This window comes from Diabrotica undecimpunctata, chromosome 1 (genome assembly GCF_040954645.1).
Source record: "Diabrotica undecimpunctata isolate CICGRU chromosome 1, icDiaUnde3, whole genome shotgun sequence".
Taxonomy (NCBI): Eukaryota; Metazoa; Arthropoda; class Insecta; order Coleoptera; family Chrysomelidae; genus Diabrotica; species Diabrotica undecimpunctata.
Window position 1 is genome coordinate 2583994 of NC_092803.1, and position 15055 is coordinate 2599048.

Consider the following 15055-nt stretch of genomic DNA (forward strand, 5'->3'; position numbering starts at 1 on the left):
TGGGACCAAATGTGAAAAACGTCCCACACTACAATCAAAGAATCTGCTACAATATACCAGGCTTTTTAATTTCCTATAAATATTTTTGTATGTTTCCAATGGATGATTTATTAACTATGGAATTTAAAATTAACGAAAAGTTTGTTGAATATGACCAAAGATATAATATAGAGAGTCAGCTATACAAATCAACAGATCTTGGGAACTTAAAGCATGAACCAGAAGATAACTCAAGTAAGACAAGTAATAAAATTAAAATAGTACACTAAACAATATGATGTAATTTATATTTTATTAGTTATGGAAGTGAAAGCTGAAATTAAGGAAGAGTTTGTTGATGATGACCAAGGATATCCAGAGAATCAGCTAACTACATCCTTTGATTTGGAAGATTTGAAGAATGAACCAGATGAGTATAATTCAGGTAAGATAAATGATGAAAATTTCGGTGAACTTATTTTGGTACTAGTAAAATGAAATGGGACAAAGTCTAGAGAATGTTCCCTTGAAGGTAGCTACACTACAAAGAACATCCATAGAACAAAATATTGGCCTTTGGTGGTGTTGCCATGTTCTTATAATGTATATGATGATGTGCCTTTTGGGTTTATTGTGCAACTAATGTTATATTACATTTTATTCCATTATATGATTATAATAACTAACAATTAACTTTTGTTTATAATCACAGCTTAACATATTAGTAAATACAATACTTACTGACCAACACTAATGGCTGTGAGGCAATACTCTAATATATTATTAATACCTTTTATTCAGGTATTTCTTTATGTCAAAATGCTTGTGACTTTCCAATATAAATGTATGTTTATCAATATAGGGAAGTTCAAGTGTACTCTGTACAGTTCACCTCAGGTTATTGATATGTTTATATTAAATGCAAATTAATTATTATACATATCATCTTAATACATTGCTGCCTGGGAATTTGTGTTTTTTTATAGAGATTTTCACCTCCTCTACTAAGAGGTATTCCACAAATTTATTTTGGTACTTTAGTTCTATCTTGTTAGTAGGCTCCTCTTCCAGTAACTCTCAAAAATGTCCTACCGATCGTAACAGGATATCCTCTTTGTTGGTAGTGGTGGAACTTTCTTGTTTCTATATTTCATAAGTTACATACCCAACATTCATAGAAACTCAACCTTTGGGCAGGAAGTTTTAGTGATCATATTGTTGGACTATTCTTTTTTACTTGGGACTTTGAATACACAACCATTATTGTGAAGAAAACTTTCATTTTTTTCCAATGAAGTTTTTTTGTGGTTCTGTTTAAAGACAGCAATTTATGGAACAATCTGGATTATTACAGACTTACTGGCAACACATAGTACAAGAATGGAACAATATTACTCCTGAAAACAATCTTTATAACCAAAGAATGACTATAATAAAACACACCTATGTAATAAATACAAGGCGTCATTGACATTAGAATTTGCTTTGGCATTAGATTTTTAGTAATCACTTTTTTGAAATATCTCTTTTTGGTGCCATTTCATTTCTTCAAGTGTTTTATATCTTTTGTGTAACAAGGGAATATCTTTATATACAGCAAGTCAACATAAAAGGGAAATTAAAATTTAAATCTAAATTTGGTCTTATGCCCCTTTCTAATGAAACGGAACAGAAGTCTTAATTAATGGACTTGAGTCCTTTTCACATTGACATATTCAATTCATTTGATTATAAATGGGGCTACTGTACTGTTTTCCTAGGGTGACTAATTCATAAATTAAAAAAAAAAACTTTACACGCCTAACGAGGACTTGGGACGATACCCTCCAACTAAAGGGGGTCAGGCCTCCATTGAGATCTATAAATCTTTCTCGATTTACCTAGCATTGAATTTGATTTTGCATTGAATACTTATCTATTAATACATACTTCAAAACATAATTAAACAAGATAACTAAAATCGTTAGTCAAAGTTATGTCAAAAATTCTTAATTTTTGAATTGGGGATATTTTTCTTTCATTCTAGATAATGTTAAAACCTCTTTCTTATCCAATATAAAATGGTAAAAACTAGAACAATCCATTTTTAAATTGCAGAGTACCTACAATATTGCAGAAAGAGTATCCACTCCCATTTTGTTTCTTTTGTTTATCCATTGAAGGTTCATAAGCAAAATATTCTATCAGTATTACCATTAAGGCAGAGGTCACAAACACATACTGACATATCTTAAAAAATTCAGTGTACTGTTCTAGCTTGGTGCGCATTAACCCTTAATATCTCAGTGTTACATATAAGTTATGCAATATTATGAAATTTAAACAGTGGTCTGCAAGAAACTTATGATAGGATTGCATAGATGGTGTAAGTATATGTGAAATTTTACAGTTCCTGTAATGCATGTTTACATGTTTGCAGATATAGTGTGCTAAAATGTTGTGCCTGAGCCTGATACATTTAAAATAAGCTGTTAATGAATATTGAAAAAAAAAATGGACATCCATCCATTGATTGAAACCAGGAAAGCGATGTTACTGGGATTCTAAAATAAACATGGACCATCCTTTTGTTAAAAATACAATGAGGGCATAATCGATTCGAACAAATCATTTAATTTGTACATAGGCAGACAATAATAGCATAAAACCAAATGATAAAGCATGGAAAATCCGTCCCCTTATGAACTATTTATAAAACAATTTTATAAAGAACTTGGTGCCAGAAGAAGAAATATGTCATGACGAATCCATGGTTAGATGCTACGGGAAGCATTCTTGTAAGCAGTTTATAAAGGGAAAGCCAATCAGATTTGGATTTAAAATGTGGTCGCTAAACACAAAAGACGGTTATCTAATTAATTTTGATATATATCAGGGAAAGAACCCAAAATCCAGCGAGAGACGAAAAATTATGTGGGAAAGCTTCCGCTCCACTGTTAAACATATTGCGTGAGCTACCCACAAATAAAAGGAATTTATCATATAAACTCTTTGTAGATAATTTGTTTTCCAGTGTTAACCTACTGTCAAATTTGCGAGAAAATGGTATATGGTGCACCGGTACCATTCGCGAAAATCGTTGTTTACCTAACGGTATACCTTTAACCTCGAAAACTGATTTTCAAAAATAGGCAGATTGGAGTAATTTTAGTGACGTTATTGAACTTGTTAAAAGGTTTTCTCGACAAGAGAAGAAAATTATTCATGTGCCTCGTCCGTGTTTCATAGGAAAATATAATTCATCAATGGAAGGGACGGGCTTGATGGATCACAACATAGGGAGGTACAGGATTGGTATTAGATCAAAAAAATGGTGGTGGCCATTATTTACATGGTTACTAGACGAATCATGGAAAACGCTTGGCATAGTTATAAGAAGACCGGCAATTCTGTAAAACAAATCGATTTTCGCAGAGATATAGCCACTTCATATCTTATGAAGTATGGTACAGAAGCTAAAGGTGCACGTCACACGAAACTTTCAATTTCAAGCAGTTTTGGTAGTCGCACCAACCACACCGTCAGATTTTACAGACAAGATCACATTTTGATATACATTCCGAAAAAGAAGACGACGGTGCGCAGTGGAGAACATAATTCTCTATACATATGTAAAACATCTTTCATGCTTGAATATATAATTTAATATACCTTTAGCATTTTTTTTTTATTTTGCTCTCTGTATGTCCTAGAGTTACATATATGATATATATAACAGCTAATAACTTATTTTAGCTAATTTTTGTTTTGAAAATAAGCTCAGAAACTCGACTACAGGACTCATACAATGAATTTACCATAAATACATGATTTTGCAAAAATACAATAATACAGGATATAGGGTTAAAAAAAATTGTTTTATGACACAGGTGGTGTTCTTTCTCCATCAGTCCATCTTTAAATTTTTTCACCCACAAAATCCACTTACTGTACCAATTGATGGAATAGCAAAGTATCATTTATGTCAATATTTTTTTCCCTTGAAGTAACAAATAATTTCTAAGTACAATTTGTTCCCAACTTCAAAAGCAACCATTAAATGATAAGATTTTTTCACCTTTTCTTCTGATCAAAGGTGTGAGAGTAGATTCCAATACATCTTTAACTTCTATAACAATTTTTATACTTCCTTCAATCTTTTTAATTTCCTGCTGGAAAATTTTTAATTAGCAATGGACAAACCATAGGTTATACCTCACTTAAAGACTTTTTAAAGAATGTTAACAAGATGTTTGGAGCTCTTTCTTGTTTAAAAATAAATCCTTTAGAGCATCAAACAGTTTTGAAATTTGTTCTATTGCAGGTATCAAAGACAACTAAGTTTTTGAATGTGCTAAAATAGTGCCATGTTTGATGTCTACCATTTCACAAAATTCTTTTAGCGTCCTTGTTCACACAGTGTATATAGAAAAATAAAATAAGAGTTTAAAAATTTAACAATTTCTATAAACGAGCATTGTCTACAAGAATGGAGTTGCCATTCTTGTAGACAAAGCGACAAATAAATCAGTAGTTGGTTTTACTCCCTACTCAGAGAGATTGATGATGATTCAATTGCAGACATTCTCTAAAAAGATAAACATTGTACAAATATATGCACCAACTGCCGACAAAGATGAGACCGAGATAGAGAGGTTCTACATGCAATTGAACGAAATCATAAGATCCACAAAAAAAGATGATATATTGTTGGTGATGGGAGATTTCAACGCCAAGGTTGGAAAAGGAAAAGTGGACGGATGCGTGGGGGAATTTGGCTTGGGAGAAAAAAATGAAAGAGGGGACAGACTTGTCGAATTCTGCCAAAGCGAGGAGATGGTAATAATGAATACAAATTTTAAATTACCTAAAAGAAGACTTTATACTTGGAAATCACCTGCGGATTCAGAAGACAACATTGTTCGAAACCAGATAGATTACATTTTAATAAAATCTAGATATAAAAACGCTATAAAGTCTCTGAGAACATACCCCGGAGCTGACATAAATTCAGACCATAAGCCATTAGTAGGCGTAATGCAGATAAAATTGAAGAAGATCCAAAAACAAACAAATATACCACGGTTTGATGTCTCAAAGATAAAAGAAGAACCTATACGTCAGAGCTTAAAACAAGAAATAAATGATAACTTAAAGAAAATCAAACAAGACGTGATAAAAACAACAGATGTTAATGACAAATGGAACATGGTACAGGAAACTTTAATAAAGGCAGGAGAAAAGCTACTGCAGACAAAAATAAGAAAAAAACAGAGATGGATGACTTCAGAAATCTTAGATCTAATGGAGGAAAGAAGGAAACATAAAGGCAGGAGTAAAGCAAAATACAAGGAACTACAGAGATTGATAGGAAAGAAAATAAAAGAGGCCAAATCCACCTGGCTTGCTAATCAATGCAGTGAAATAGAGGCATATGCTAAACAGTACGATAGCTTTAACATGCATAAGAAAATAAAGGAAATGACAAATACACTGAGAAAAAAGAAAGATGCCCTTCTGAAAGACGCAAATGGAAAAATCATTATAGAAATTAAAGAGAAATTAAAAAAATGGAAGACATACATAACAGATCTGTTTGAGGATAATCGGCAAGAACCGGAAGAAATCGACAGCGAAACGGGGCCAGAGATCATAATAGAGGAAATCGAACAAGCAATACGAAACGCAAAAAACGGAAAAACTGTAGGTCCAGACGAAATACCTGCGGAACTACTGAAATGTCTAGACGATGAAACTCTACCTGTACTTCTGGACCTATTTAATGAAGTATATAAAACTGGAAAAATCCCACAGGAATGGTTGGTGTCCACCTTTGTAGCAATACCAAAAACAGTATATGCCAAAGATTGTTCAGACTATAGGACAATATCACTAATAAGCCATACCCTCAAAATATTTCTAAAGGTGATTCATGGAAGATTATATAGAAAACTAGAAGATGATATGGATGATACTCAGTTTGGGTTCCGCAAGGGACTGGGAACGAGAGAGGCATTGTTTGCTTTTAATGTCCTCTCTCAAAGATGCTTAGATATGAACCTAGATATTTATTCCTGTTTCATCGACTTCGAGAAGGCATTCGACAGGGTCCGACATGAAAAACTAATAGAAATACTGAGAAACAAAGATATAGAGAGACGAGACTTACGAATCATTATCAATCTGTATTGGAATCAAAAGGCCAATATAAAGATAGAAGAACAAAAGTCCGAAAATATAGATATAAAGAGAGGAGTAAGACAGGGCTGTGTTCTGTCACCATTACTGTTTAACGTGTACAGTGAAGCCATATTCCAGGAAGCGATAGCGGATCTGGGTGATGGAATCTCTGTAAACGGAAGAATAGTAAATAACATAAGATTCGCTGATGACACCGTTATAATGGCAGACACCCTGGAATCGCTACAAGAATTGGTAAATAGAATTAACGATTATTGCATTAGATACGGACTAAAAATAAATAAGAGAAAAACTAAATTTATGATTGTCTCAAAAACGCAACATGGAAATGAAAGATTAATGATAGAGCAAACCCAAATAGAAAAAGTATAGACATATAAATATCTGGGAACCTGGGTTGATGACAAAAATGACCAAAGCAGAGAAATCAAAGTCCGAATTGAAACTGCAAGGCAAGCATTTGTGAAAATGAAGACAATGCTTACCAACAGAGACCTTCAGTTGCATCTCAGATTGAGGGCTCTAAGATGCTACATATTTTCTATCTTACAATACGGAATGGAAGCTTGGACATTGAAGAAACAACACATAAAAAAAATAGAAGCGTTCGAAATGTGGTGTTACAGAAGAATATTAAAAATTCAGTGGGTTCAAAGGATTACCAATGCTGAGGTACTACGACGTCTAAATAAGGAGTTAGAAATTATGAACAGCATAAAAAGAAGAAAACTAGAATATTTGGGTCACATAACCAGAGGAGAAAAATATGAGCTGCTGAGAATTATTATGCAAGGAAGGATCCAAAGAAGAAGAAACATAGGAAGAAGACGCATCTCCTGGCTGAAGAACCTTAGAGAGTGGTTTAACTGTAGTTCACTACAACTTTTCAGAGCAGCAGCCAACAAAGTGACCATAGCCGTTATAATATCCAACCTCCGATAGGAGATGGAACTTTAAGAAGAAGATAAACGAGCAGATAGATTTACAAATGAAGTTACGTGTATGTAACCCTCGTTATCACTATGTAAAGTTTTTTAATTTATGTTTGTATTATCACTACAAAACGCAATGCAATTGTGTTTATTTAACTTAAAGCAGTGTGGTCCAACCTTAGGCACGCGGGCCGCACGCAGCCCGAGACTCGTTAAATTGCGGCTCCCGCAAATACATTTCAAAAATATTGCCATTGATAACTTTTACCTGTTCCAACCCTGTCTAACTTCCCTAATCTTTCTCTCTCGAAAGTGGTTAACCTTGAACGACCACTCCCGATGAGCGGGCAGTTAGCTTCAGTCAGCTGCACGTGTCGTGTTGAATTAACTTTAGAGTTAAATTCAGAATGAGTAGTACAAAAAAAAAACAAAATTTTTGAAGAGAATCGTACGTTCCAAGGAAAATGGGAAAATCAATATTTCTTCATCGAATGAAAAGGCAAACCTCAGTGCATTATTTGTTGTCAAGTACTCGCGGTATCAAAAGAATATAATATTAGTAGGCATTATGAAACCCAGCACAAAACAAAATACGACAAATATCAAGGCGAAGCTCACAATACTCTTGTAAAAGAGTTAAATTGAATAAACAAAAATCTCTATTTACAAAACCGACAGCTGTTAATCATCAACATATGAAGTATGTTTACAGCTTGTCAAAAGTAAAAAAGCATTTAGAGATGGAGAAATGATTAAGCGGTGTGCCGTTAAAATGGCGCGATCCTTTGGAGATGAAAAGATGGCCAAAAATTTTGAATGTGTTTTAGTTTCCCATCAAACTGTATCTAGAAGAGTTGATGAGCTTAATACTCATGTATTTAAAAAAATGGTCGACACACTTCGTGATTGTTTGTACTACTCCTTAGCCCTGGACGAATCTGTTGATATTACTGACAAAAATCAGCTATTAATTTTTGTTAGATGCATCAGTGAAGATTTCTGTGTAATTGAGGAACTGCACCACATGGAAGACGAGAACAAAGGTATAAATATATTTGAAGCAGTTAGTGACGCTGTGAAAAATATAGGCGGTTTTCAAAAGTGCTGTCGCGTTTGCACCGACGGAGCAAAAGCAATGATGGGACACATAACGGGATTGGTTGGACTTTTGCGGAAAAATGGCGTTAACTGTGTTATGTTTCATTGCATTATCCATCAAGATTAAAATCAACGATACTATGAAAACTGTAGTGCGGATAGTAAACAGCTTAAGAGAAAGAAACAGAGCTCAGCGACACCGAAAAGTCATCTCTTTCTTGGAGGAATTAAATACTGAATTTAAGGACATCCCCCTACATTCAGAGATACGCTGGTTGAGTGCAGGTAAATGCCTTAGAAATTTTGTTTCTTTAACAAAAGAGATCTTACTGTTTTTTGAAAAGGAAATCGTTATTAACACGGACGTATTTATAATAAAACTTAAGAACAAAACATTTCTTCATGAACTGGCATTTCTAACAGACATTACCTCTCACTTGAACACGTTAAACCTACAACTCCAGGGGAAAAATAAGACAGTATCACAGTTGGTTGGTCAAATTGAGACATTTCGCAAAAAACTTGATCTTTTTGAGAAGTGCATAAACATAAACGACCTCACACATTTTCCTGCGTGTTTCGAAATAAATCCAGAAGAAACCATGGTCGATTTCTCGAGGTTTGCAAAAGTTCTTACACAAATAAAAAGAGAATTCGATGAAAGGTTTTTTGAATTTGATGAACCAAAAACCCGATCTTGAGCTTTTTGACAATCCAATGGGAGTCAACATCCAGAACCAATCAGCAGAATACCAATTAGAGCTGTGCGAACTACAGTCCGATTTGTTTTTGCAAGCAAAGAAAAATGAAGACATTAGTACCTTTTGGAAGTTAGTCTTTAAGGATCGTTTTCCTAAACTTCATAACTTTGCGTTGAAACTATATTCAATGGTTGGTAGTACGTTGTAGCATTTGAAATTTATTGGAATCCCCTCGTATATGTGTTAATTGAAATCCCCTTATATATGCATTATAATAACGAAGAATTTTTTCAATGTTTCTTAGTTCGTATCCTTCAATTTAAAACCCAAATAATCTTTCGTTCTTTTTAAGTCGCCGCCGTCGATAATAAATCATTTTATTGTTTGTTTATGTCACAGGCGCAAATTTATTCGATATTTCTTTGTTCAAACCGCCCGATATTGCGTTTTCAAATTAAGAATTTACGTCTTAATTTCCGTTGTGTCTTGTTTATGTGTCTTAAACCCAAAGTGTTTTGTTTATTCCAACATATACGATCAATTTTTTAAGATAATTTCGATTTCGTCACTTTCGTTGTAGCCGCGGTGAAGAGCGGTGGTCTTCAGCGTTATGTCCAAATTTTACGTCAAATTTGAAATGTTCCTCGTTGTTCGTCTTTTTTTATGAAAAAAATGTAAAATATAGTAAATCTTGGCATTCAAATCTCCTACAATTATTTTTATGTCATATGATGGTATTTTGCAAAACATATGTTCTAATTGTTCATAAAAGCTATCTTTAACGTCTTCATCTGTATTTTCTGTTGGTGCATGCACATTTATAAGGGTATATATTAAACAATAGTGGAGAAATTACACAGCCCTGGTAAACTCCTCTTTTTATTGCCATTTCTGCTGTCGTACGATTGTCTATTTTAATCGACGCCATTTGATCCCAATACAGGTTGTTAATAATGGCCAAAGGCCACCGTGTTATGGTCTACACCATGTTGTGTTAAGGTTTCTATGAGTTCTGTGTGTTTTACTCGATCAAACGCTTTTTCGTAGTCGATAAAACAGAGAAACACGTCTTTTCGTTGATCTCGGCATTTTTGTAGTAATATCTGGATGTCAAATACTGCCTCCTTCGTACCAACCCCATACGAAATCCAAATTAATTGTCGCTCAGATTTCTTTCGCATTCTCTGTATATATGTTGAGGTACAATTTTGAGTAAAATTTTCAGAAAATGGTTCATCAGGCTATTTAATCTGAACTGTGAGCATCTATTTGCTTTATTTTTCTTGGGTATAGGTATAAATGTCGATCTAAGCCAGTCTTTTGGGAAGATTCCAGTTGTATATATTTTGTTAAATAGTAGTGTTAAGGACTGAAAATTTTCTTCATTGCTTCACTGAAATTTTCTTTGAGTGTATGATTGATTATTTTTTCTATCTCTGCCTGTATTGCTGGATCTTTAAGTTTTTCGAGGCTAGGTTTTATCTTCTCTACATTTGATTTTCTTCAGTTTAATTGAGATTTTACCGATAATAGGATTTTGGTTGGAACCGATGTCCGTCCCGGGATATGTTTTAACTGCCCTGATTCTACTTCTATAACGCTTGTCAAATAATAATAATCAATCTAGTTTCTTATTTTGTGTTTCTTAATATTGTTCTGAAGCAATTTTCTTGTGGCATTTTAAAGTAATTACTATTTAGATGGGAATAAGCCACAGTTAAAGGTTAAAGTAAATTTATTTCTTTGCAATCTTCATTAGTTGTTTGATCTCTTGTTAGAATTCTCGTATTTCTCTTTCTGGTTTTTCTCCTGTAGGAGCATATACTTGAATAAAGTTAATGTTTCGAGTAGTGGTATTAATTTGTAACATAACTACTCTATCAGATATAGGTATAAAGTTCTTTACACATTTACTGCTTTTCTCGTCAACTATAAATGCCACTCAGTTATAATGATGAGGATCGTCATTACCAGCATAGTGTGTCACATGGTTATCGATGTTTGTCTGTCCAGATCCAAGCCATCTAACTTCACTGACTCAGAGAATGTTGACTCCTATTCTTTTCATTTATCTCACGATGTTATGAGATTTTCCTGACATAAAGAGAGATTTTGCATTCCAGGTTCCAATTGTCAATGTGTCATTTTTGTTTTCCACTTTCGGGTGGTTCCTAGCATTTAACGTTGAGATTCTTAGCACCCCTTGACCATTTAAGGTCTGCCATGGACTAGGGGCCTTTTGTTTTCCATAAGTTTTTATAGTCATAATATCTTGAGAATATTTAGTGTATTGGTTTCTTCTTGCCTTACACACCGAAGTATTACAACCGATTAAACCAATATCTGATTGTCGCCTATAAGTATCTGATTCCAAGCCTATTAAGAAGTCAAACTTATCTAGCCATTTAGTTAGTAATGGCATAGCTGCTGCCCTAACTTCTCTTACTAAGATCATTTCTGGATATTTTACTGCGGATCAAGTGGGCGTGCTGATTGTAGAATTCTTAAAGTCGTTCCAGGTCTGACAAAATGCACATGACCTGAGTTAGTTCAGCAGTTCCAATTTTCGTTTCGTCATTAGAATCGTGTTTTATCAAATAATGTTCGAGAGACTTACTGGTACTTAAGGCACTTAGCCTGTTCGTATGTTTTACGAATGCGATGTTTTGTTTTATATCTGAACGTCCACCATGAGCAGTACTAAAAACAGTATTACAAACTATGCATTTTGCTTCATTGTCATAGCGTACCTTTTTAATGTACTTACATTCTTTGGAGTACTTCTTAAACTTGCACTGACGCTTGGACGTAATTACCAATTGACAATACGAGATGTACTAACCAAAAACTTGTAACAGACATACACCCACAGTCACACTGACTTCTAACACTCCGGATGACTTGGATAGCTGCCTGCAGAAATGTCCAGATCAACTGTCGGCTAGAGGGGAGGACAGCAATGGACAAGTTTAACTGTCAAGGAGACGAGAAGATGATCCGACAAAAGTGTATCATCAACAACGTAAATACAGAAGTTTAGGCGACCCGGAAACTTTTTTGGGACTCTAGCTAAGATCGCTAAAAAACGGGACAATCCCATTTTTGCGGGACGTTTGTTAACTATCAAGTATTACGGCTCTAGTTTTATTTGGTACTAGATTCATTCGCACTAATTTTTTGTTGGTTTTCATTTTCCTTGCTGTTTCAGCAGACGCAATTTTCTTAAAGTTATATTTTTTATTTTAGGTTTTTCTCAGAAGAAATTATTGGAAATAGAAATTACGAAAATGTTACCTGAAAATGCGTGTAATAAAAAACAACAAATAAGTCTTAAACCTGAAGACACAACATTAAAAAATTATATATGTGCTGAAGATTTACTTTACAAAAATAATTTAAATAACTGTAAAAAAGATGAAATTGGAGAAGGACTTTATAAATGTGAAATTTGTTTTAAGCTGATTTCTCAGAAAGACAATTTGAAGAGTCATTTGAGAACTCATACTGGAAAAAAACCTTACAAGTGCGAAATTTGTTTTAAGCAGTTTAGTGAATCGGGAAGTTTGAAACGTCATTCGAGAGTGCACACTGGAGAAAAACCTTATAAGTGTGAAATTTGTTTTAAGCAGTTTACCCGAGCAAGTTATGTGAAAAGGCATGCGATATTGCACACTCGAGAAAAGATTTACAAGTGTGAAATTTGTTTTAAGCAGTTTAGTGAAGAAAGCGAATTGAAAAACCATTTCAAAGTACACACTGGAAAAAAGCTATATAAATGTGAAATTTGTTTTAAGCAATTTAGTCAAACAGGAAGTTTGAAAATACATTTGAGAGTGCACACTGGAGAAAAACCGTACAAGTGTGAAATTTGTTTCAAGCAGTTTAGTGAATTAAGAAGTTTGAAACGTCATTCGAGAGTGCACACTGGAGAAAAACCTTATAAGTGTGAAATTTGTTTTAAGCAGTTTACCCGAGCAAGTTATTTGAAAAGTCATGTGATACTGCACACTGGAGAAAAGATTTACAATTGTGAAATTTGTTTTAAGCAGTTTAGTGAAGAAAGCAGATTGAAAAACCATTTCAAAGTACACTCTGGAGAAAAGCTATATAAATGTGAAATTTGTTTTAAGCAATTTAGTCAAGCAGGAAGTTTGAAAATACATTTGAGAGTGCACACTGGAGAGAAACCGTACAAGTGTGAAATTTGTTTCAAGCAGTTTAGTGAATTAGGAAGTTTAAAAAGACACGCGAAACTGCACACTGGAGAAAAGCCTTACAAGTGTGACATTTGTCTGAAGCAATTTATTCAAGCATACGATTTGAAAAATCATTTGAGAGTGCACACTAGAGAGAAACCTTACAAGTGTGATATTTGTTTTAAGCAGTTTAGTGAATCGGGAAGTTTGAAACGTCATTCGAGAGTGCACACTGGAGAAAAACCTTATAAGTGTGAAATTTGTTTTAAACGATATAATGGATCGGGAAGTTTAAAAAGGCACTTAAAAATGCATACTTAAAAATGCATACTACTCGAGCTTGTAGTTTGAAACGTCATATGAGATTTCACACTGAGGAATATTCTTAAAACTGTGAAACTTGTCCTAAGCATGTTTGGTATCTGGAAGACTGTTTATAAGGAAACAATTTTATTGTATGTAACTTGAAAGTAGATCTGTACTATAGCTAAATATATTTTGATAGATATTAAAGGAGTATATTTTATATGATATACAATGTTCATCGTTACAATGTACTATTAACAGTATATAGTACTGTAAGTACAACAATAAATAAATTTACTTAACAACGAGTTTGTACCAAACTACAGTTGCTGATAATACCCGAGAACACTGGAACTGAACTAAAACATTTAAGGTTAATACTAAATAATTTTTCTTAGGATGTCTCAATGGTATACTGTGGAGTAAAGAGATCACGAAAGGAAGAAAATTTAATATATATGAGACCATGATTAAAACTACTCTTCTTTATGGCGCTGAAACATGGAGAATTAGTGAAAAGAACAAAAAGCGAATAGAAGCAGTAGAGATGGATGCAATGAGAAGATCTTTAGGTATTTCCAGACGAGACCGAATCAGAAATGATGTAATAAAACAACGTATGGGAATAGAAGGAAATATAACTCAAGATATAGAGAAGAAACAATTAAGGTGGTATGGGCATGTTCAACGGATGCCAGCAACAAGACTCCCCAAAAAAGAATTAGAATGGCAACCGATAGGTCGACGGAAAAGAGGAAGACCCAGATTAGAATGGCAACACGGTGTAAACAAGTCCATGAGCGAAAGAAATTTAACAACAAACGACTGCGAAGATAGGAAGAGATGGTGTTTAGGTATTGGACAACGTCGAAAGACGTTCTAAACCGATGTGTATATATATATATATATATATATATATATATATATATACGTATATACTAAATAATTTGAGCAGATAATAATTAAGACAATAGCTTTGTTCGCGGAGACAATCCATGACTGATTCGCATTTGCAGTTGCGTTTTGAGTGTTCGCGGTGTTAAAAATCCGAGACTTCCGAACAGAAAGTTTGGTGTTCACGGAGTTTTTCTAACTGATTCTTGATCAGTCGCATGGTGGTAAGAAACCGTTGGAGGGAGCGCAACCGAGGTGTAGGCAAATTTGCGTTAAGAGGAGTGTAGTTTTCTATCTCTTTAAACAATAGCAACCTTCGGGTCTAGGGTTAGGTTAGGGGTTTCCGCTGCGTTTCCGATTATTCCAGAGAAGACTTGATATATTTTATATTGAATTAAAATTCATAATCTAATTTGTTTCGAATTGAATACTTCTAATGTAATATAAATATATTGTGAATATTCTATAGTATTAAAAAAATAATTATATTGTTTATTGCCTCGATTTTTATTTCTCCCTGTCCATAAACTTTACTAAATTGACCAATCATAGTTAATTGTTGAAAGAATAATTAACTGCGAGTAATTAATGTCTTATAGCTTGCGGTTCAATCAAGATTGTAAACCGAAGATAACAAAATTTAGTGGGAATATGCATATTAAAAATAAGACTAAAATAATAAAATATATTACATTGTTTTTTTACATACAGTCTGTCCCAAACCCTTCTTTCAGTGCGTCACTAATTTTGACGTCATATAGGATTTTAA

The 15055-nt window shown here is 33.8% G+C and overlaps 2 protein-coding genes across 5 annotated transcripts in view; both read left to right on the top strand.

The window, feature by feature from the left end:
* The first annotated feature begins 12 nt into the window (after nt 1-12).
* LOC140443947 (uncharacterized) overlaps nt 13-15055 on the top strand; it is a 46105-nt gene continuing 31062 nt past the window's right edge. Inside the window, exons 1-3 of one of the 4 annotated variants that reach the window (XM_072535494.1) lie at nt 13-243; nt 299-424; nt 12137-14771. In XM_072535494.1, coding sequence (XP_072391595.1) covers nt 90-243; nt 299-424; nt 12137-13407 — 1551 coding nt within the window. In that variant the 5' untranslated portion in view covers nt 13-89 and the 3' untranslated portion in view covers nt 13408-14771. Of the gene's footprint in view, nt 244-298; nt 425-12136; nt 14772-15055 lie in introns of those variants that run through there. The other 3 variants (XM_072535503.1, XM_072535477.1, XM_072535485.1) reach the window with 3 other exon arrangements.
* On the top strand, nt 4224-8316 carry LOC140442270 (uncharacterized). Its single transcript, XM_072533347.1, has 3 exons — nt 4224-4695; nt 4833-6213; nt 7804-8316. The coding sequence occupies exons 2-3, from the start codon at nt 4996-4998 to the stop codon at nt 8314-8316; spliced, it is 1731 nt and encodes a 576-aa protein (XP_072389448.1). The 5' UTR covers nt 4224-4695; nt 4833-4995.